Source organism: Cebidichthys violaceus, unplaced genomic scaffold (genome assembly GCF_023349555.1).
Source record: "Cebidichthys violaceus isolate CVI_PGR_0920_01 unplaced genomic scaffold, fCebVio1.0.p SCAF_41, whole genome shotgun sequence".
Lineage (NCBI taxonomy): Eukaryota > Metazoa > Chordata > Actinopteri > Perciformes > Stichaeidae > Cebidichthys > Cebidichthys violaceus.
Genome location: NW_027176606.1, coordinates 517501 through 537955, shown reverse-complemented (window position 1 = coordinate 537955; position 20455 = coordinate 517501). Strand labels below are relative to the sequence as shown.

Here is a 20455-nt window from a genome sequence, read left to right as displayed (position 1 = left end):
TGAAAAACGGTCATAGTATAGCATGTCGAAAGAATTGAAAAACGGTCATAGTATAGCATGTCAAAAAAAGTCAAAAAACAGTCATAGTATATTATGTCAAAAACAGTCATAGTATAGCCTGTCGAAAACAGTCATAGTGTAGCCTGTCGAAAAAGTGAAAAATGGTCATAGTATAGCATGTCAAAAAAAGTCAAAAAACAGTCATATTATATTATGTTGAAAACAGTCATAGTATAGCCTGTCGATAACAGTCAAAAAACAGTCATAGTATATTATGTCAAAAACAGTCATAGTATAGCCTGTCGAAAACAGTCAAAGTGTAGCCTGTCGAAAAAAGTGAAAAACGGTCATAGGCCGGTCAGGCCTGTCGAAAAAAGTCAAAAAACAGTCATAGTATATTATGTCAAAAACAGTCATAGTATAGCCTGTCGAAAACAGTCAAAGTGTAGCCTGTCGAAAAAAGTGAAAAACGGTCATAGTATAGCATGTCAAAAAAATTGAAAAACGGTCATAGTATAGCATGTCGAAAAAAGTAAAAAGAAAGGTCATATTATATTATGTTGAAAACAGTCACAGTATAGCCTGTCGAAAACAGTCATAGTATAGCCTGTCGAAAAAAGTGAAAAACGGTCATAGTTTAGCTTGTCGAAAAAAGTCAAAAAACAGTCATAGTATATTATGTCGAAAACAGTCATAGTATAGCCTGTCAAAAACAGTCATAGTGTAGCCTGTCTAAAAAAGTGAAAAACGGTCATAGTATAGCATGTCGAAAAAATTGAAAAACGGTCATAGTATAGCATGTCGAAAAAAGTAAAAAAAAAGGTAATTTTATATTATGTTGAAAACAGTCAGAGTATACCCTGTCGAAAACAGTCATTGTATAGCCTGTCGAAAAAAGTGAAAAACGGTCATAGTTTAGCTTGTCGAAAAAAGTCAAAAAACAGTCATAGTATATTATGTCGAAAACAGTCATAGTATAGCCTGTCAAAAACAGTCATAGTGTAGCCTGTCTAAAAAAGTGAAAAACGGTCATAGTATAGCATGTCGAAAAAATTGAAAAACGGTCATAGTATAGCATGTCGAAAAAAGTAAAAAGAAAGGTCATATTATATTATGTTGAAAACAGTCACAGTATAGCCTGTCGAAAACAGTCATTGTATAGCCTGTCGAAAAAAGTGAAAAACGGTCATAGTTTAGCTTGTCGAAAAAAGTCAAAAAACAGTCATAGTATATTATGTCGAAAACAGTCATAGTATAGCCTGTCAAAAACAGTCATAGTGTAGCCTGTCTAAAAAAGTGAAAAACGGTCATAGTATAGCATGTCGAAAAAAGTGAAAAACGGTCATAGTATAGCCTGTCGAAAAAAGCGAAAAACAGTCATAGTATATTATGTTGAAAACAGTCACAGTATAGCCTGTCGAAAACAGTCATAGTATAGCCTGTCGAAAAGAGTGAAAAACGGTCATAGTATAGCATGTCCAAAAAAGTAAAAAAACTGTCATATTATATTATGTTGAAAAGAGTCATAGTATAGCCTGTCAAAAAAATTCGGAAAACTGTCATAGTATAACCTGTCGAAAACAGTCATAGTATAGCCTGTCGAAAAAAGTGAAAAACGGTCATAGTATAGCCTGTCGAAAAAAGCGAAAAACAGTCATAGTATATTATGTTGAAAACAGTCACAGTATAGCCTGTCGAAAACAGTCATAGTATAGCCTGTCGAAAAAAGTGAAAAACGGTCATAGTATAGCATGTCGAAAAAAGTGAAAAAACAGTCATAGTATAGCCTGTCGAAAAAAGTCAAAAACTGTCATAGTGTAGCCTGTCGAAATAAGTGAAAAACGGTCATAGTATAGCATGTCGAAAGAATTGAAAAACGGTCATAGTATAGCATGTCAAAAAAAGTCAAAAAACAGTCATAGTATATTATGTCGAAAACTGTCACAGTGTAGCCTGTCGAAAACAGTCATAGTATAGCATGTCGAAAAAATTGAAAAACGGTCATAGTATAGCATGTCAAAAAAATTGAAAAACGGTCATAGTATAGCATGTCGAAAAAAGTAAAAAACAGTCATATTATATTATGTTGAAAACAGTCACAGTATAGCCTGTCGAAAACAGTCATAGTATAGCCTGTCGAAAAAAGTGAAAAACGGTCATAGTATAGCATGTCAAAAAAAGTCAAAAAACAGTCATAGTATATTATGTCGAAAACTGTCATAATATAACCTGTCGAAAACAGTCATAGTATAGCCTGTCGAAAAAAGTGAAAAACGGTCATAGTATAGCCTGTCGAAAAAAGTGAAAAACGGTCATAGTATAGCCTGTCGAAAAAAGTGAAAAACGGTCATAGTATAGCCTGTCGAAAAAAGTGAAAAACGGTCATAGTATAGCATGTCGAAAAAAGTGAAAAACGGTCATAGTATAGCATGTCGAAAACAGTCACAGTATAGCCTGTCGAAAAAAGTCAAAAACGGTCATAGTATAGCATGTCGAATAAATTGAAAAACAGTCATATTATATTATGTCGAAAAAAGTGAAAAACGGTCATAGTATAGCATGTCAAAAAAAGTGAAAAACGGTCATAGTATAGCATGTCGAAAAAGTCATAGCATAGCATTTCGAAAAAGTCATAAAAAAGTCATAGTAAAGCATGTCGAAAAAGTCATAAAAAAGTCATAGTATAGCATTTCGAAAAGTCATGAAAAAGTCGTAGTTTAGCATCTCAAAAAAGTCATGAAAAGTCATAGTATAGCATGTCATAAAAATTCATAGTATAACATGTTGAAAAAAGTCATAAAAAGTCATAGTATAGCATTTCAAAAAGTCATAAAAAGTCATAGTATAGCATGTCAAAAAAAGTCATAAAAAGTCATAGAAAAGTCATAGTATAGCATATATAGTCTAGCTTTTTCGACATGCTATACTATGATTTTTTTTCGACATGCTATACTATGACTTTTTTTGACATGCTTTACTATGACTTTTTCGACATGCTATACTATGACTTTTTCGACATGCTATACTATGACTTTTTCAACATGCTATACTATGACTTTTTTATGACTTTTTTGACATCATATACTATGCTGCAACATGGACGGGAGACCAGATGAGTTAAAAGTAGTAAATACAGCCATTTATTTCAAAAACACATGAAGGAAACTAAACAACCAAAACAAATCGGCAGCCTTGTCAGCCAAAGAAGAGCCGAGACCCCTGATCAGGAGCAGAGTCTTTCTAGCTAGCACTCCCACCAGGCTCAGTTGTGGCCCATCAGATGACGAGCAACAACCTGAAAGACAGAAACAGACAGCAAAAAGGATACAGACCCCTAGTAGAAGGGAGTGGTGACCAAAACATACTATCACTTTTTTCGACACACTGTTGGTACTCCACCAAGTTTTTGCCACCTACTATACTTTGACTTTTTTTTGACATACTTTAGTACGACTTAATTGACATAATGTTTTATGACTTTTCACGACATAGTATACTATGACTATTTTAAACACAATATACAAAGACTTTTCCAACTCATTGTAATATGACTTTTTGTAATCTACTTGGCTGTGACATTTTTATGGCACATTGTACTATAAAAGAAATTTCAACATACTATAAATACCATGACTATTTTTCGACATACTATAGTACAACTTTTATTCCACATACTCTCCTTTTTCATAACTTTTTTAAGGACATACAATATATATATATATATATACACATATGTATATATGTATTACCTGCTAAAATGTTATATTGTCTGAAGTGTACAGTTTTAATACACTGGACTCTGGTAACAGAAATAAAATGCAGATAATGATTTGAAATAATCAGTAACACCGTTGGCTGACGAAGAAATGATCAACTTGTCAAAAACACAATTTAGAGTTTTACTTGATTTTTTTAATACTTGTTTTTAATTAGAAGCAGTCCGATAACAATGTTAACATAATTCTGATCCACTTATACAGACTTTTCAGCTTTACAGTTAGTAGTTACACAGTCTTGGCAAAAACCTACTGCTCTTTATCACCAGTGTAAAAGGTTAATTTCAAGTGCAAAAATCATGAACTACAATTACAACAAGACTAGAAACAAGCCTAACAAAGTCACATCAGAACACACACACACACAAAAGTTAAACTAAATGAAATCCACATACAGTAAGTGGATATTTTCAGAGAATCTTCTGCAAATAGCAGAAATGAAAAGAAAAACGGGCCGACCATGTATCAGCTGCACTGTTGTGTAGTCAGGTGCTCATTTGCACATGCCAGCTTCTTGCTTCATACATTAATCATCTCTCCACAAGCAAAATAAGCACTAAGCTTATAAATAAAAGCCATACACACTGGCTTATACATGGAGCTTTGGATAACCCCCAAGGTCTCTGTGGACTCTGGAAAAGGTAGAGAGGGGAAACAAACAATGCTGGATGGCCAGAAACCCAAATGCTCCCCAATGTTGCGGAAAGAATGCAACACCAGCAAAACAGAAGGGAGAAAAGCGAGATGTCAAGATGTTTCTTGATTTCATGCGGGAGGCAGGATGAGGTGTCGGTCACGGGTAAGAGTCAGCGAAGCTCCAATGGGGCAACTGTGAGTCAGAAAGACCAATGAATGATAGAAAAACGATCCTCTGTTATCACCTTGGGGGAGGGGGGGGGGTGGCAGAATGAAGGAGCTGTTTGTGGCATGTGGGGGGTCAGACGTTCTTGTTTATGAAGCTTATGGTTTGGACTGGGCCGATTGAGAGTCACTGGACCTCAGCACAAAGAGGCAGAGGGGGAAGAACCGCAACCAGATTTAGATTTTTCACTGAATCAGTCGTACATACACAGAAAAACAGCTCCTTTTGGACATGTAAACTACAATAAACTATTTCTGCTTCATTGGGGATTCTCACTCACCAGTCGATTCTCTGACCCTCTTCGTGCAGCACTCTGACTCACATCGGACAAGCAGTCAGAGGAACGTGCTTATATGTTTAGAATGGGGAGCCACATTTCTATCACTTGATGGCAGACGCCGCTAAACAGAATTACAAGTGAGAGGTCATCTGGTGGCGCTCAATACGGAATTCAATATTGGGTCATGACCTTTCATCTTCATCTTGCTAGTAATGGACGCCATTCAAGGCCCTCAAGAAATGTCAGAGGCCCGGGGTCAAGTACAGAACAGCATCTCCAGAGCTGGAAGGGGTCCATTAACTTGCTCAAAGACATTTCCGCATGGCAAGCGTTAATGGGTTTTGAACTTTACAGAGCGACACAGTGGCCGACTGAAGCTCAAGATATTGAATCAGCCATCATCAGAATCTGTGGAATAAATTCCACAGATTGTTTTGGATGAAGCAAGACCATTGCTAGATTATTTTTAGGCAGATATGATGTTGATATTTGTAAGTGGTTGTGGTTGCAGCAGCTCAGGAAGTTCTTCCTAGCCCTGTCCTTTATCTCTTCCTGGTGAATCCCAAGACATCCCGGGCCAGATGGGATATGAATTCTTCCAGCGGCATCCAAATAACTCCCAGGAACCAACTCACCTGTTTCCTTTCAACACAAAAAAATGATTTGGGCCGCTTAATTGTCAACACCCGAAGTTTATGCACTTAAATTTAAAAATAATGACCATGATGTGTTCTGTGCGAGACATTTTTGGTTGAAAAATAAACTTGTTCATACATGTACTTGTGTTCTTAATCACACAGTTCAAGTGGACTAAATTCAATGACAGAGATGTGGTGAAACCCGGCCCTTCAGACCTCCACTGGCACATACCTTTATAGAGCAACACTCACAGTAATTTGGCTCTCAGTCTTTAAATCTGTCAGTCTCCATTTGTCGGGCCCTTGCTCCAGCTTCATCCCTCCGCTGTCCCAGTACGCTGCACCTGAGCTGGGGTCTTGATGGAGCGGACCGCTGGTCTGTGTCGAGGTCTGGTCTTGGTTGGAGGAGGATTCTATGGAGATTTGGTCGTCAGCAAATTCCAGGTGGATGTCACAAGGGTCGATAGGCACCGAGGCGAGGGGGCGCAGAGATACTGGATCGTGAACGGGCGCCTCAATGACAGAAAATGAAAAATGAAGATGAAAAATCTGTCATTATAGGCAGTGGACTTTGTATTAAAAACACTAAATAAAACATACCGGAATCTTGGGTTGACTTTCGGCAGTTGGTTCAGTTTCACTTGGTCTTCTCAGAAACACAGTGAGAAGTGGAAAAAGCAGCAGAGACGTCAGCCCGATTCCCAGAAACAACGCAGGCAGCAGTCCTGAGGAGAAAACACAGTACAGGTTGAACAAATCGCTGCACCAACAAACATGCAATGCTGCAGAGTTTCACGCACACAGGGTGAAAAAATGATGAATCAACAGTGAGGCTGCAGAATGAGCCAGAGCCCTTTGGACTCTGCACAAAGTCCCGAAAATGTCTCAGCATCATCTGAACCGACCCAATGCAGTGGTGAGCACACAAAGAATGATTGTCCCTTTATGAAGTTTGAATTATTAACTAAAACTTGACCAGTATTTCACAAGAAAAAGGTCAGATCTTTAAATTGTCGATGGGATTGTTCAAGGTTTATGGACAAATGTTTTGATTATTTCATTTGAGGTTATTTGTGTGAGGTCTGGATTATTTATTAATATCTTTCCAGCAGAATGTAGGTTAAGCAGATAGTTATGCAACGAACAAAACTCTCTCTCATAAAGTACCTAAAGTACAGGAACTGGCTTTAGGTACTTGTGTACAATCCTACGGTGTTTGTAGACGTAGGATTGTCACAAAGCCACCTTCCTCTGGGATGGTCTTCATCAAGACGGCTGATTTAAGGCCTGAGAACTTTATTGAGGGCCTGAGGTGAACAACACCAGTAGATGGCAGTAAACTGAACTAAACTGATAGAGGTGTGATGTCTTGTGATTGGAGGATCTGGACAACTCAAATGATTATCTTGTGTTTACTGCAAACAAAACACACCTTTTGGAAAGCTGAAGATTTAGGATCAGTGGAAATCACTCACACCTTTGAGAAGATGTTGAACGCCTTTATAGAGTGAGAAAGTCATTTATAGTTTGTACATTTAAATGCTGAACAATTTGAAAAAAAGACCTTAAGTGATATTACAATATGATCTGCAATATTAGAGGGTCTCATCATTATAAAAGAGTCTTTGTAAACACTGATCCATCACGTCCTCTGTGCTCGTTTGTTAAATTGTGCTCAAACTTAAGGGCGCTTCAGGTAGATGCTAAAAAGGTCACGACAGGATTTAACGGCTTTAAAGCTTCAAAAGTTAAAATGTGATTCGTCTTCGGTTTTCCTCCCACCTGACTTGGAAACGGTCTCGACACACTGAGGGGCAGATTTCGGGGAAGCGGCCATGGAGAAGGTCGGGAAGGAGAAGTTGGCCACAGCACAGTAGTTCTGACCTGGAGCCAAACCAGAGAACTCCACATGGGACACCACCTCCTGGGTCCAAACCGTACGGCTCTGCAGGATCACAAAAATGTAGAAGCAATTCACCGGCACTGAGCTGTTTTAGGGGGACCTTTGCATTTCATCACCTCGTCCTTTTTAGCATTAGGGATACCATCACACTCATACACACAACTTGACTGATGTTTCAATCTAGAAGGAAATATTGAAATAGTTTTTTACAGTTTTACTGGAGCATGTCAGTGCAACACTGGAGCAGCATCCGATTCTGAAGTCTAACTTTCAATTAGATATGCCGGTAATTGATATATTTTTTTAATGTATAAATATCAACACAACAAAAAGCACGTCAGACCTGGTACTCAGATTGATTGAGCTTGTTGTACACAGTTACTGTGGTCCACGGGTCAATCAGCTCAGAGACGGGACAACAGCCCCCCAGAGAGCACCTCCTGTTGGCCGCACAGGGGAACTGCACCTTCACCAGTAGCTGGTCGTCCTTCAAAGAGGCCGAGACAGAGGGAGGACTGAAAGCTGGAGTGGGAAAAGGAGAGAGAGGCTTTTTATTTTCATATTTAACATAAAAATAGTTTATTGTACTTTTAAAAGAAACCATTTCAAACCAAGTGCCACAGAGAGAGGGGGGCCTGCAGGCTCTCGACACACAGGTTTTTTTTTTAAACTGTTGTATTGCAGGAACTGCAGACTCTCACTGACTGAAGTCGCTGTAGTCAAACTTGCGCGGCTTCATCCAGACGGTGGAGATGGGGCTGAGGTGGACGCCCAGACGAACCATGTTGTACAGCTCAAAGTTTGAGAAGGCATGCGAGACGTCACAACTGTGGGACGAGACCCAAACACACCACGGCACGTCCTGCCAGGGGTCCCTGTACACACAGTACACACAAGAGTACACACAAGAGTACACACAGCCATATATGTAAAAGTATGTGCATTAAAACAAAGAAAATAAATATACTATCCTCCAATCACAGGCGTTCACATGTCTGATCAATTTACTGCATTCAGCAAAGAACAATATGAGAGACGTTTTCTTTAAGATTGATTTTCTTATTGTCTAAATAATGTTGCTTTTTTTCAGCTGTTATGCTCGTTATTGAAATGTCTTCCCCTTCCAATATGGAATTTTGCTTGAAAAATGAAAAATACTTATATAGCATGTTGCTTGCTTATTCTAATCAGCATTTGATCTAGAGGAATGTAAAATGTGAAAATAAAACTACAAAACCTTGTTTGCCCCTGTTTTAAAAAAGTATCCCTATGCATCTATGTCGATATAATGGCAATTTATTCCCCTTCCTGTGTGAAAAGCACATTGTGCTTGTTGCTTTAAAAGTAAAATAGAAAAATCTCATCAAACCATAACTTCATAGTCTTATTATAATCAGTACTAAAGTAGTGTACACATTTAATGATCTAACATACAAATAAAACGTTATTGATCCAACACAGATACATTGTAGTGTCACAGCACTAGAAGTACTTATTATAGTTATGTCCCTTTAAAAAACACTAGAATAATATATATATATACACATCATGAGCATCTACTATTCTCACAATATATATATATATATTACGTATACAAATACAGTATAAATATTAACCATATGTGTAAAAATTGGGTTTTTTTTAGCAACAAAATGAAAACGTAAGAACTAACAGGATTGTCTCTCTCTCTTTTACACACACACACACACACACACACACACACACAGTCAGGAGGACTTACCCTTGAGTCTTTGTCTGCACGGTATAGGTGGTATTAGGACTAGCATGGGGACAATCCCACTGCAGGAGGCATCCTAAGTCCAGTGATTCCACAGCAGTGTAGCAGACTGATCCAGTCGACCCTGGGAGGTTGACACGAAACACAGACACCAAAATAGCACCGTTACACAGATGCTTATCAACCCGGTAAGTCCGATTGTCACAACTTTGTTAACACTTGCAAGCATGAGCTCTCGCAGAGGAAGGACTGTCGTACAGAAGCACAGGAAACGGCTACAGAGAAGTCAAATAAAAACACTTTAACTAATATTAACTTCAGGGCTCACCAGTGATCAGCAGGGCGACGACGACACACAATCCCACCGTGGTGACGCCTGGTGTCTCCATCGCGACTTGGTGATCTGGATCTAGTGAGATTGTGATGGTCTTAAACGCAGCCTGTACTGTACGGCGCTGTAGGTGACGGACTCCTGTCAAAAGCAAGACACGGTGTAAAGCCCCGCTGAGGAGGAGACGCAGTTAGCTGCAGGGAGAGTGATAGACTGGAGTTAGCAGCAAGGTGGAAGAGGGTGGAGAGATAAGGATTCAATTGAAGGCCGTGATTTTGTTAAGAGCTGAAAGGCTGTAATCTACTTAGAGGACGACGAGAAGTTTGAGAGACTGAGACGGTTATATATATTTAGTTATAGACATTGTTTTTTCAATTCATGTTTTACTGTCCCTGTTTTTACTTTGACCATTTCTCTTACCAGAAAATGTGACACTACTTTGAATATGAACTTTTTTTACATTGATTGTTACATCACATAGAAAATATGGAGAAATATATTGAATGAGTTTGTAATTATCACCTTTTCATCCAAATTACACTTCCATTTTTTAACTCATCATATTGGGAAACAGGTTTAAAAAAAAAGGTGGAAGAGCACAGAAATAAGTAAAATTGCTGAAATGTATCTGGTGTGGGGTTTTTAAGTTTTTCCCTCTAAAGTTAATAAATGTTGAGGCAAACGGCGTCTTTGTTGCATATGCTAACAAGCCACATGTGAAAAACGTCAACATGCAAATACACTCACATTGACAATGTTAACATGCTGATGCTGAGCGAGTATAAGGTTTACAACAACCAGCATCTTTGTTTAGCATGTTAGCATGCTAACATTTGCCAAAAAGCACCAAACGGTAGATGATCCAGGCGGGGCTAGTGGACACGTCATTGCTTTTGCAGGTAGTTTGGTCATAAATCAAAGTATGAGATGAATACAAATTCTGATGTGATTGTGGCAATAAGTAAGAAGTTACAAGTTATTACAATTAATCCAAAGGGGAAGAGGAGCTTATGAATCCAATTTCATGGCGATCCATCCCAAAATCTGCCTAAACATTTCCCTTAAAACCGCAAATGTGAACCTCACGGTGAGGAAAAGTCACCATGGGATAACCACCACAGTCATCACAATTCATCAGTCGGGCACCATGGACGTCTTAACGGTTGAGATCTCCGTTTGGATCTCTCACAGCCATGAACAATAAAAAGCGGACACACGTCAGGAGAACTGCATTCTATCATTTTATTCAATGCCATCTTTAAATAATAAGAATCTGTACATCTCTTAAGTAGGTCTTTGACCATTCATTCCAAAAAGTAATTATAATAAACAGTTTCCTTATTAACAACAATAATACAGTTGAAGTGCTTAACCAGGCGACCCAAAGGGCCAATAGAGATCATACAGCAACACAATGGTCAAAAGAACGGTGCGCGCGCGCACACACACACACACACACACACACACACACACACACACACACACACACACACACACACACACACACACACACACACACACACACACACACACACACACACACACACCAGCAGTGCACCATACACCCTCTTGATAATTAAATACATTAAAGCAAAACTGCCTGTTCATTCAATAACAGCACCAAACATCAAATATCATTGCAGCAGTAATAATACTAAGCTTAACATTCCTCATTTTCAGCATCAGCATCATCATCATCATCATCATCAGTCATGAGAATCTTAACATCTGGGAATATACAGGGTCCAACCCACTGGGCCCCAAAGTGGAGTGTGTACATGCTGAACGGTTCTGGACATTGTCAATCATCAGTCAGGTCTACATGTCGCCCTCAGCCCAGCAGAGGGCGACGTGCAACAATTCGCCAGCAAAGACTTCTTTGTCCCACAGCTTTCATGGAGAAAGTCAGCCTGGAGTGTGTTCTAGTAAACCGATCTGCACCAAAGAAAGTGTGTCTGGAAAATAAGCAGGGTATTGCTGCGTTAAAATCTGTGCAAATTCTAAGAAGACCCACTTAATGACCAGGGAAGAGCTTCCGGTGCAGAGTTTCCTCACCATCTTTTCTGTGTGTATTTGGTGTTGAGAGGTTTATGTCTGCGCCCCCGGTAAGGCGAGTCCCGGCTCCATGCTGGTGGTGGTGCTTGTGGGGGTAGCAGAGGGCGCCAGGCCCTTGGGTGCCGGACAAAGCAGCCCGCGTGAGGCTGCGTGGTCCCCGTTCAAGTTCTTGTAAGGGTTTCTGCGCGGTGCCGGTCTGAAACACACCGAGGGGAAGCGAAGGCCCGCGAGGCAGCAGCCGGGACAGGAGATCACCTCCTCCTGGTCCAGAGAGTGTCTGCTCCCGGAGCCGTACGGGGACGAACCGGCAGGGTCGCTGGGAGGGGAGTGGTAACCGTTGTCGTTTGTTGTGGTGGCGCTCCATCCCGCGGGTCGACTCACCACCACGTTGTTGTTGTCCAAATGAGAGAGGGGAGGGAGGCACGGGGGCCCGTTGGAGATGGCCGACCCCCAGCCGTTTGAGAAGGGAGGGGTGGAGGACTGGAGGGGAGTCGAGGAGTGGGTCGGAGTAGGGGAGAGGTTAGGGTAAGGAGATGAAGCGCTGTCTTGTGTGTTCGGGGAGCTGGCGCAGTCCATGGGTTCTTCCTCCCCCACACCCTCTTCCTCCTCTTGGTCCAGCAGGTCCAGCGACAGGGGCCCAAAGGACAGAGGAAGACCAGAATCAGTGCCACTCCCCTCCCTGATCGCCTTCTCTTCTTCCTCTTCCAACAGTCTCTCTTCTTCACTCATTCCGTTTGTCTCACCGTCCAGCTCGCACTCCTCGGTCAGGACCGTCTTCGGCGCCGATGTGAGGTGCGGAGGAGGCGTGCACGGTAGCGAGTGGCAGCGCCGGTGCCTCCTCGGTAGCTCGCAGCTGTCGTTCTCGGACCCAGAGGGGTCCTCGCAGTCCGGTAGAGGGGGCAGCGTGAATGTGAGGGAGATGACGGACTTGCTGGGAGTGTCGAACAGCTTGATCTTGCCCCCCTTGAGGTCCTCCCTCTGAGAGAAGGGGTTGATGCGAGCAGGAACTGCCGTGGTAACAGAGGGGGGCGTGTCCGGAGGGTGGAGCATGTCAGATTTGCTGCGGGAGAGGCGAGGATCCGACAGGATGCAGAGGGAGCGCCTTCGCAATGGGCCAATCGCTGGAGAAACCGCTTTAAAAAGAAAGAGAGCGAGTGGAACTTATTAATCTGCAGGAACAAACGCGTTTAGCATTTGGCGCCTACAGAGCACTGATGACTCACCTTTGACTGTTTGTTCGGCCTTCTGTTTCTTCTCAGCCTGTCTCCTCTCCAGCTCCACCACCATTTGGGAGAAGGAAGGACGGAGCTTGGAATTCATCTGACAGAAACAAAGTCAACAGATTGGACAAAAGCACGAAGGAAAGACACAAAAACTACGGCCATTTTTAAAAGCTGCAGTGCAAAACTAAGACCAATTTGATCGAGTCAATTTTTTATTGAAAGCAAATGAGGAGGCGTAAACCTGGCTTGGACTTTAGAAGACGGATGGATGCCACCCCTCTAATGACGCTAGCCCATTAACATGATGGCTTTCAAGCATTTAAAAACACAGGTTACAGAACGCTCTACAACGTCTCTGTTCGAACATGACCGGGTCATTAAGGATAAACGTACAATGGTATAAACGATAGAGAGCTACTTTTTCTCCTCCCAAGCGACACTGTAGATACCTCGTACACCCATCAAAAACCAATACAGTAATATACAACAGCACCGCAATAAATGAATGGTTATTATGTGTTGATTCAGCTGTATATCATTATGGAGGATGTAGTCAATGGAGCTGTTAAACTGCTCAGTTGTCGGTGCATTATGGTCATGTACATTACAGACAACTTCCTCAGACTTTCTGACTAAAAATAGACCAAAAATAGGCTAACGATACAGGTGACCCAGCAGAAAAGACGAGAACAGCACAAAAAAACAGAGGAGGCAGGGTGTGTGTGTGTGTGTGTGTGTGTGTGTGTGTGTGTGTGTGTGTGTGTCTCAGATGTTTCTTACATTACAGCAGGTGAAGGCCAATTCCAGGAAGTCAGGAGGACAGTCCCCCACCATCTCCTGAAAGGACGCCTCATCCAGACCAAAGTCCTGTACAAAAACACAAATGTTTTAAAAATACACGAGAATTTACATTCATGTCTGGGTGAAAGAAACAGTCCCATTAGAACCAATGGTTACAATCTGTTTAATGTCTAGGTGAGCCAGTGGTGCCAGACAGCTGAGTGTAGTACTATCAAATGGCCACAAGGGGGAAAACGCTCTTATCTTAACTTTAAAGGCTTTTAGTTTGGGTTAACTGGCGCTTTGTCCTAAATGTATGCTGTTGCACAAAGAGAAAGCAAAAGGTTTGTTTTATTCAATTTAAAAAAAATGTTTTATGTCTGGAACAGCAGACTCACTAATAAAGCACTTTTTAAACCGACTGTTTTGAATTTACTAAGTTTTGTTGCTTATACACCGTTTAAAATACACAGATCATAAAAGTACTATATGTATTTTTTCAGTTATTTTGAGCACTTAAACATTTTTAGGACATGCAAACTTGTCCAGATAAGAAAGTCAGCTTCCTGTTTGTTCAAGATGACGATCAGCAGTTAGATTACGAAAGGAAGAGATTCTTTAAAATCATCTCTGGCATGGTGAAACTGCTGCTGCTTGCACAACATTTTACAATACTGACAGACTTCCTGTAATTTAATACAGCGGCTGTCCTCGACTTGTACATCATCAATAATGGTTGTCATATTAGTCGTGCAGTGATATATTAAAGGGCTCTATGGCATGAGACGATGAGAACGTGATGGTAAGGGAACAGAGGAAATATCAATGACGACAACTCGGTACCACAGTGCGGGGCAGGAAGTCGGGGTCGGCTTGTATCCTCGCAATAATCTCACACAAGATGATCCCGTACGCAAACACGTCCACCTGCAGAGAGAGGAAGACGAGTCGATCAAATAGAGCCAAGGGAAGAGATGAGATCAAATAAAACACCTCTTACATAACTATTATATTTCTTGGGTACTGGCTTTTATTTGATTGGCTTTCATCACACCCACTGTGGACCTTGAACTCTTGCTACAACCTGCAGCTGAAAGATAATGAAGACAGCGCTCCGTCAGTACCTTCTCATTATACACCTCTCCCCTGAGCACCTCCGGGGCCATCCAGTAGGGGGAGCCGACCACAGCCAGAGGCTCCTGGTCCTCCTCTTCACTGCAGAGAGACGAAGAGGAGAGAAACGGAGGGAGAGGGAAGCTTCATGTTAAACCAGCGCTTATTCAAGGCTCTCACATACGTTTCACAACACCCACGTTTAAAAGGATCTTGTTGTATTCCATTTTGGAGATATTTGAATAAATATATATATATATATCACAGCTTTGGATAAACGTGTTTCTTTAAGGCCTTATTAGTCTGTTAGAATGAAAGTTTAATAAGAGACACCAAATCCAGTTGTGACGCTTTGAGAGAGGTTGGTCTCAAGCTTCTTTTAGTAAAAACAGCTTTTATCAGATATGCAGATACGTGTTGATCTTCACAGAGATGACGACAACAGATAAGCAAAGCAAACGATCGGACGAGAACGTCAGGTAAAGCAGGCGTCGCGCTCCATTTCAGCAACTCAGAGCCCAATCAAGAGGCAGAGAAAGGTTTTCTGGGGTGAAACACGGCTCTGAGTGTGTTTGTGTGCACTTCCTCTGTATCAAAAAAAAAAAAAAAAAGAAGCAGCGTTTTAATGTTCTGTGGAGATATCGTTGAGCAACTCTAGCTGAATAAAAAGGAAGGAATAAGAATACACGCGCAGGCACACACACACACACACACACACACACACACACACACACACACACACACACACAGCTGGCAGATACTTCCTTTCTGTGCTATTTCCATCTGTTACTGTGGGCTATGATACTGCAAAAAAAAAAAAAAAAAAAAAACACAGCGAGGGAAGTGATGGCAGAAGGAAAGATGAGGAGCCAAGACGGTCGTGGCTCCCAACGTAAACACCATTTGGAGAAGTAGAACGACAGAAACGAGAAGAGGGAGGGAGAGAGGGAGAGAGAGAAAGAGAGAAAGAGAGAGAGAGAGAAGACAACGGAGGGCAAACGGCTCCACAGAAAACAGTGAGGACACCAGAGGAGTGAAGGACAGGAATGACTTGTTATACGAGGGGCAGCAGAGATCCAGTAAGAGCAAAAAGGACTGGAATAGTTTGACCATATTTGGAGTGCTTCTCCGAATCCCCCTTCACGTCCTCTCCTTCCCTCCTTCCCTCCCCTCCTCACCACACGGACGGTGGTAGCAATCCAACACAAACATTCAAAAGGGTTGTCAACATCACCCTTTCACTGTCAGCGCTCCGCTCCGGGATACAACAGTGTTTGACTAAAATATAAAAACGCAAACATGACCTCGAAAAGGACGGAAGCACAATTCACCAGCTGCTGTTGAAACAGACGCTAAAGCAAACAGAGGCTTCATGTTTGAAAGCTGCAGGTATGCAACAAAAAAAATAAAAAAAAGGCGCACTGACAAACCCTCAGGTGTAAAATATCAACTTCTGAGCTTTGTTATTAGCTGAAGGGACATGCATGCAACTCATTTAGTCAAAAGCAGTGACATACAGACTTGTGTAAACACGAAAGGTGGCCGGCACAAACAGAGCCAGCACACACACACACACACACACACACACACACACACACACACACACACACACACACACACACACACACACACACACACACACACACACACACACACACACACACACAGGCCAGGTTACAGTGGCAGCTGTCTCATGTCAGCGAGACTCATGTGTTTACTAAATGACTTCAGATAGCTCCCCATCCCGTCCTCCTCACTCTAACGGGACGCGTCTGTCTGTCTGTCTGTCTGTCTGTCTGTCTGTCTGTCTGTCTGTCTGTCTGTCTGTGATTTACTGCCTGTTGATGCTCTATATTATCATTTCACTGTCTGACTGTTGATCCGTTTATGGAGAGGAAATATTCATTAAGAAGACAAACTGTCTAATTTGAGTCGTGGACTTTAATGGACGTTGAGGAGAAGTGATATCAAGGCAAAAAAAAAAAAAAAAAAAGTTAGTCTGTAGATAATTACAGTTTGACCTAGTGGTACTTAACTGGAATATTTCCATTTCTGCATTTTGGGAATTATGCTTATTGTCTTTGTTGCCGAGAGATCGATGAGGAGTGATAACGGCCTCATTTTCATTCAATTTTGGAGATCTTTGTCGTTTCCCCATTTTACATTTTGTAGAGTTTCATTTGCACAACACTACAAGCCACAATGAATACTGCGACTTTATATTCTATAGCCAACACTTTCCTTCTTCGCCTGTAAGAACTTGACCGTTAAGGGAGATATGATGTCACTGGAGAACCAGCTGAAGAAAATAAAACTTGATAGCTGTAACTCTGCTGGTCATTTACAGTCAGCAGAGTATACTCAATTGATGGCGGTGAATAAAACACGGCACATAAATGTCAAAGCATATTAAAAAAAAAAAAAAAAAACGCACAGCTGCGAACACAAGAGGAGGAAACGCAACGACCGCAATGGAGCAGCGAGTCTGTGGCCGCCTCGAAGTGACGCTTCACAATGTTAATAAAAAGTTCCCCAAACAGTGAGCGGTGGTGAGGAGGCATCATGTGCCTGATGCAAACTTTTGGAAAAACCTGGCTGTCCTTGTGTGTGTGTGTGTGTGTGTGTGTGTGTGTGTGTGTGTGTGTGTGTGTGTGTGTGTGTGTGTGTGTGTGTGTGTGTGTAATGCGTCTCTTTCTGTGTGACCGTGTCTCGTCGGAGAGGAAAGGAGAAGCTGTGGGAGACATTTAGCGAACACTTCTCTCAGACGGATTCGGCCCGAGGGACACGAACGACAGACAGAGAGAAGAGGAGGAGGAGGAGGAGGAAGAGGAGGAGGAGGAATGTGATTTATTGAGCGTGACTGATCTCATCACAGAGTGTTGATGGAAGTTTTGATGAACGGACTGACCTGTAATCGGGGATTTTCTCCGCCAGCCCCAAGTCTCCCACCACGGCTGAGCACACGCAGCCCTCCCAGCGCACCAGGCAGTTCTGCACAGAGGTCACACACACACACACACACACACACACACACACACACACACACACACACACACACACACACACACACACACACACACATCACCATTACTGCTGTTAAGTGTGTGTGAAAGCATTCCTATATACAGTATATATATATATATATATATATATATATATATATATATATATATATATATATATATATATATATATATATATATATATATATATATAGCTGCCTGTGGCACTTTGTGTGTATTTCCACAGTGATTGAAGATGTTACTCTGCAGTGCCTTTTCATTTGCTGTGAAGACTTTTTAGGAGACCGTATTAAAGTCAGCAGCCAAGAACTGCTGATGTTTCCACCTCGCTCGAGATTCGCTCGCCAGTTTCCTCTATGAAGTGATTATTTCTCCATGTCGACTTGACCACAATGTCTCCTCAGACCTGATTAGCTAACAGCCAACAGTTTCCAGCATGTCAACATTTCCTTTGTAGACTTTGTAAATTGAGATTTCAGACACTCCATCTATACAATATAAACAACAGACGGCATCATCTTTTTCCTCTCTGGCTTTGTTAATGTTTTATAGCTTTATACGTTGTGGTTTGGAGACTTTATCTCCATGTGTCACTTCACTGTCATCAGTCTCTTGCATCTGTTATTTACAACATAATACTAGCTTTCCTCTCCTTTCTTTGACGTCTACCTGTGAGCCAGGAGCTCAACATCAGCATTAGCCATCTGCTGCTGAAGACTATGCTGGTTTTGGTCAATTTAGCTGGAAGCAGATTAGGAGTTTAGTCCGTTTCCAGTTTAATGTGAACTCAGATATTCATTTAAATGAATCTGCATCCACAACGCAACATCTCCCACAGATCCTTTTTGTTGGCGTAGTTGCAAGATCTGTGACGCACCTGCAGAGCCTTTAAATCTGCAGCTACACGACTCTCATTGTTGGAACAACATCTGCGTATTGGGAGTCTTTGTGTGCCTCCGTAAGTAATTGCAGCGTGTTGTTGTACACATGCATCGCTACATTACCAGCAGACTCCTCGATGTCCAGTGAAGCGTGTTCTATAAATGGGCACCGACATGCGTGTGTGTGTGTGTGTTTGTGTCGTCACCTTGGAGGTGAGGTCCCTGTGGAAGATGCCCTTGCTGTGCAGGTACTGCAGTCCCCGGGCGATGTCCAGGGCCAGGACGACCCGCACGCCCCACGACAGATACACGTCGCTGCCCAACAGCTGCTCCAAGTTACCGCCGTTTATGTACTGGACCATCGGGACAAACAAAAGGAGTTCAGTATTAACTCGCAAGGAGCTCATTCCATTTTGTAATTGCCTCAATATTGAGAACATAAAGTCTCTCATTTATGCAGAGCAGTAATTAGCTAAGCTTGTGCTGTTAAACATGAATGTTACAGTCAGTCATCCCATTAATGAGTCATCAGTTTGGTTATCAGCTTTTTTTTTTTTTTTTTTTCTTCCTTTATCGCCCTGTTTCATTGACGGGTCCAAAGTATATTTTAATGCTCCTTCGGAAGGTCGCATGACAATTACAAAAGCCAATCATTTGAGGCGTCTTTGTTCAAATCGTTTTTAGGATGGCGCTTCTAAAACGTGAGGATTTATAAACACTGTATATTGAAGATGTCACCCTTTTTTTGGGGGGGGGGGGGACAGTGACAGTGACAGAGGAGATAGAAACAGGAGACACGAAACAAGGCGACCACATTTTCCACTTTTCTCTAAAAGACACAGAGAAGTCCATTCGCGGAGCATAATGGTGAATTCACCACTTCACAGGTCCTTTTGAACCCTGCATGTCTGAAACCTGATGACCTTTTCAATAAATACAACACAATGACGTGTCACACAAATCCCCCCCCCCCTCCCCTCCCCCCAATCTCACTGTTCACTGTTGAGCAGCTCAGTTACCGCGGCAACGCAGGCAAATCCAACGCATTTAAGAAACGGGTGAAATGTCACGGAGTGCCTGACCTCAGTGTGTGTAACACAGGTCAGCGTTATTAAAACCAACAGAGCTGCTGCTGCTGCTTTAATGACCAAAAACATGGAAAATAAAAAAACGCATCTCATCTCAATCCTGGTTTATGATGTTTTTAATGGCGTATAATCACATGGAAATAAGAATCATGTTTTCGTTAGAATAAGACGCTCATATTTACATAATGTCTTCTTCATGGAGCCGGCCGCCATTTTTCTACAGTAGCCCAGAACGGACAAACCAAACACTAGTGCTAGAAAGGGCCACCATAGTTCTCCTAAATGCTTTTGCTTTAAATTAATGATTTGTATTTATGCACAGCTGTACGTCTAGCATGCAGCTGGCCGTTCAAAACGTACAGCAGCCGGTTGATGAGTCTTACCTCTGTGAGGGCGTGGAGCTGCCCCTCGTGGACACACACTCCGATAAACCTGGAAACGGAGCGCACAAACAATTAGCAACAGAAGGACAACAACAGTTTCTAGACGCACAGATGTATTTCAGGACAAGTCGAGGTTTTTTTTTGGAAGCGAGTTATACTTAATAGAAACAACAGGCCAGGTGGAAGAGAGAGAAGGGAAAAAGGACAGCATGTCGTGAGTCACGTGTTTTAGTGACCTGAGTATGTTGGGGTGCGATAGTCGGTTCATGAGCTGGACCTCCCTGAGCATGTTGGCTCTGTTGCTGGCCAGGATGTTCATCTTCAGAGCCATTACCTGTCCGGACACACGATGCTGCACCTGGAACAACAACAACAACAACA

At 41.9% G+C, this 20455-nt stretch overlaps 2 protein-coding genes across 4 annotated transcripts in view; both read right to left on the bottom strand.

The window, feature by feature from the left end:
- Nucleotides 1-3929: 3929 nt before the first annotated feature.
- On the bottom strand, nt 3930-9653 carry si:dkeyp-75h12.7 (interferon lambda receptor 1). Its single transcript, XM_068728141.1, has 8 exons — nt 9526-9653; nt 9201-9321; nt 8165-8334; nt 7803-7981; nt 7339-7501; nt 6157-6281; nt 5789-6069; nt 3930-5560 (listed from the first exon to the last, which is right to left on the bottom strand). Exons 1-7 carry the CDS (start codon nt 9584-9586, stop codon nt 5791-5793), a joined length of 1098 nt encoding a protein of 365 aa, XP_068584242.1. The 5' UTR covers nt 9587-9653; the 3' UTR covers nt 3930-5560; nt 5789-5790.
- Nucleotides 9654-10756: 1103 nt separating this feature from the next.
- Nucleotides 10757-20455, bottom strand: part of tesk1b (testis associated actin remodelling kinase 1b) — a 21095-nt gene continuing 11396 nt past the window's right edge. For 2 of the 3 annotated variants that reach the window (XM_068728200.1, XM_068728199.1), the window contains exons 3-11: nt 20311-20432; nt 20075-20123; nt 18810-18956; nt 17608-17690; nt 14711-14801; nt 14430-14513; nt 13587-13673; nt 12807-12903; nt 10757-12716 (exon numbers count right to left, since the gene is read on the bottom strand). In XM_068728200.1, the coding sequence (XP_068584301.1) occupies nt 11617-12716; nt 12807-12903; nt 13587-13673; nt 14430-14513; nt 14711-14801; nt 17608-17690; nt 18810-18956; nt 20075-20123; nt 20311-20432 (1860 nt within the window). In that variant the 3' untranslated portion in view covers nt 10757-11616. The remainder of the gene's footprint in view (nt 12717-12806; nt 12904-13586; nt 13674-14429; nt 14514-14710; nt 14802-17607; nt 17691-18809; nt 18957-20074; nt 20124-20310; nt 20433-20455) is intronic. The other variant, XM_068728201.1, reaches the window with a different exon arrangement.

Coding starts and splice junctions, on each gene's coding strand:
- si:dkeyp-75h12.7 (XM_068728141.1), bottom strand. CDS start 9,586: ATGGAGACACCAGGCGTCACCACGGTGGGATTGTGTGTCGTCGTCGCC. Junction 8,335..9,200: donor GTGCAGACAAAGACTCAAGG/GTAAGTCCTCCT, acceptor CTGTGTGTACAG/GGACCCCTGGCAGGACGTGC. Junction 6,070..6,156: donor AAAGTCAACCCAAGATTCCG/GTATGTTTTATT, acceptor TCTGTCATTGAG/GCGCCCGTTCACGATCCAGT.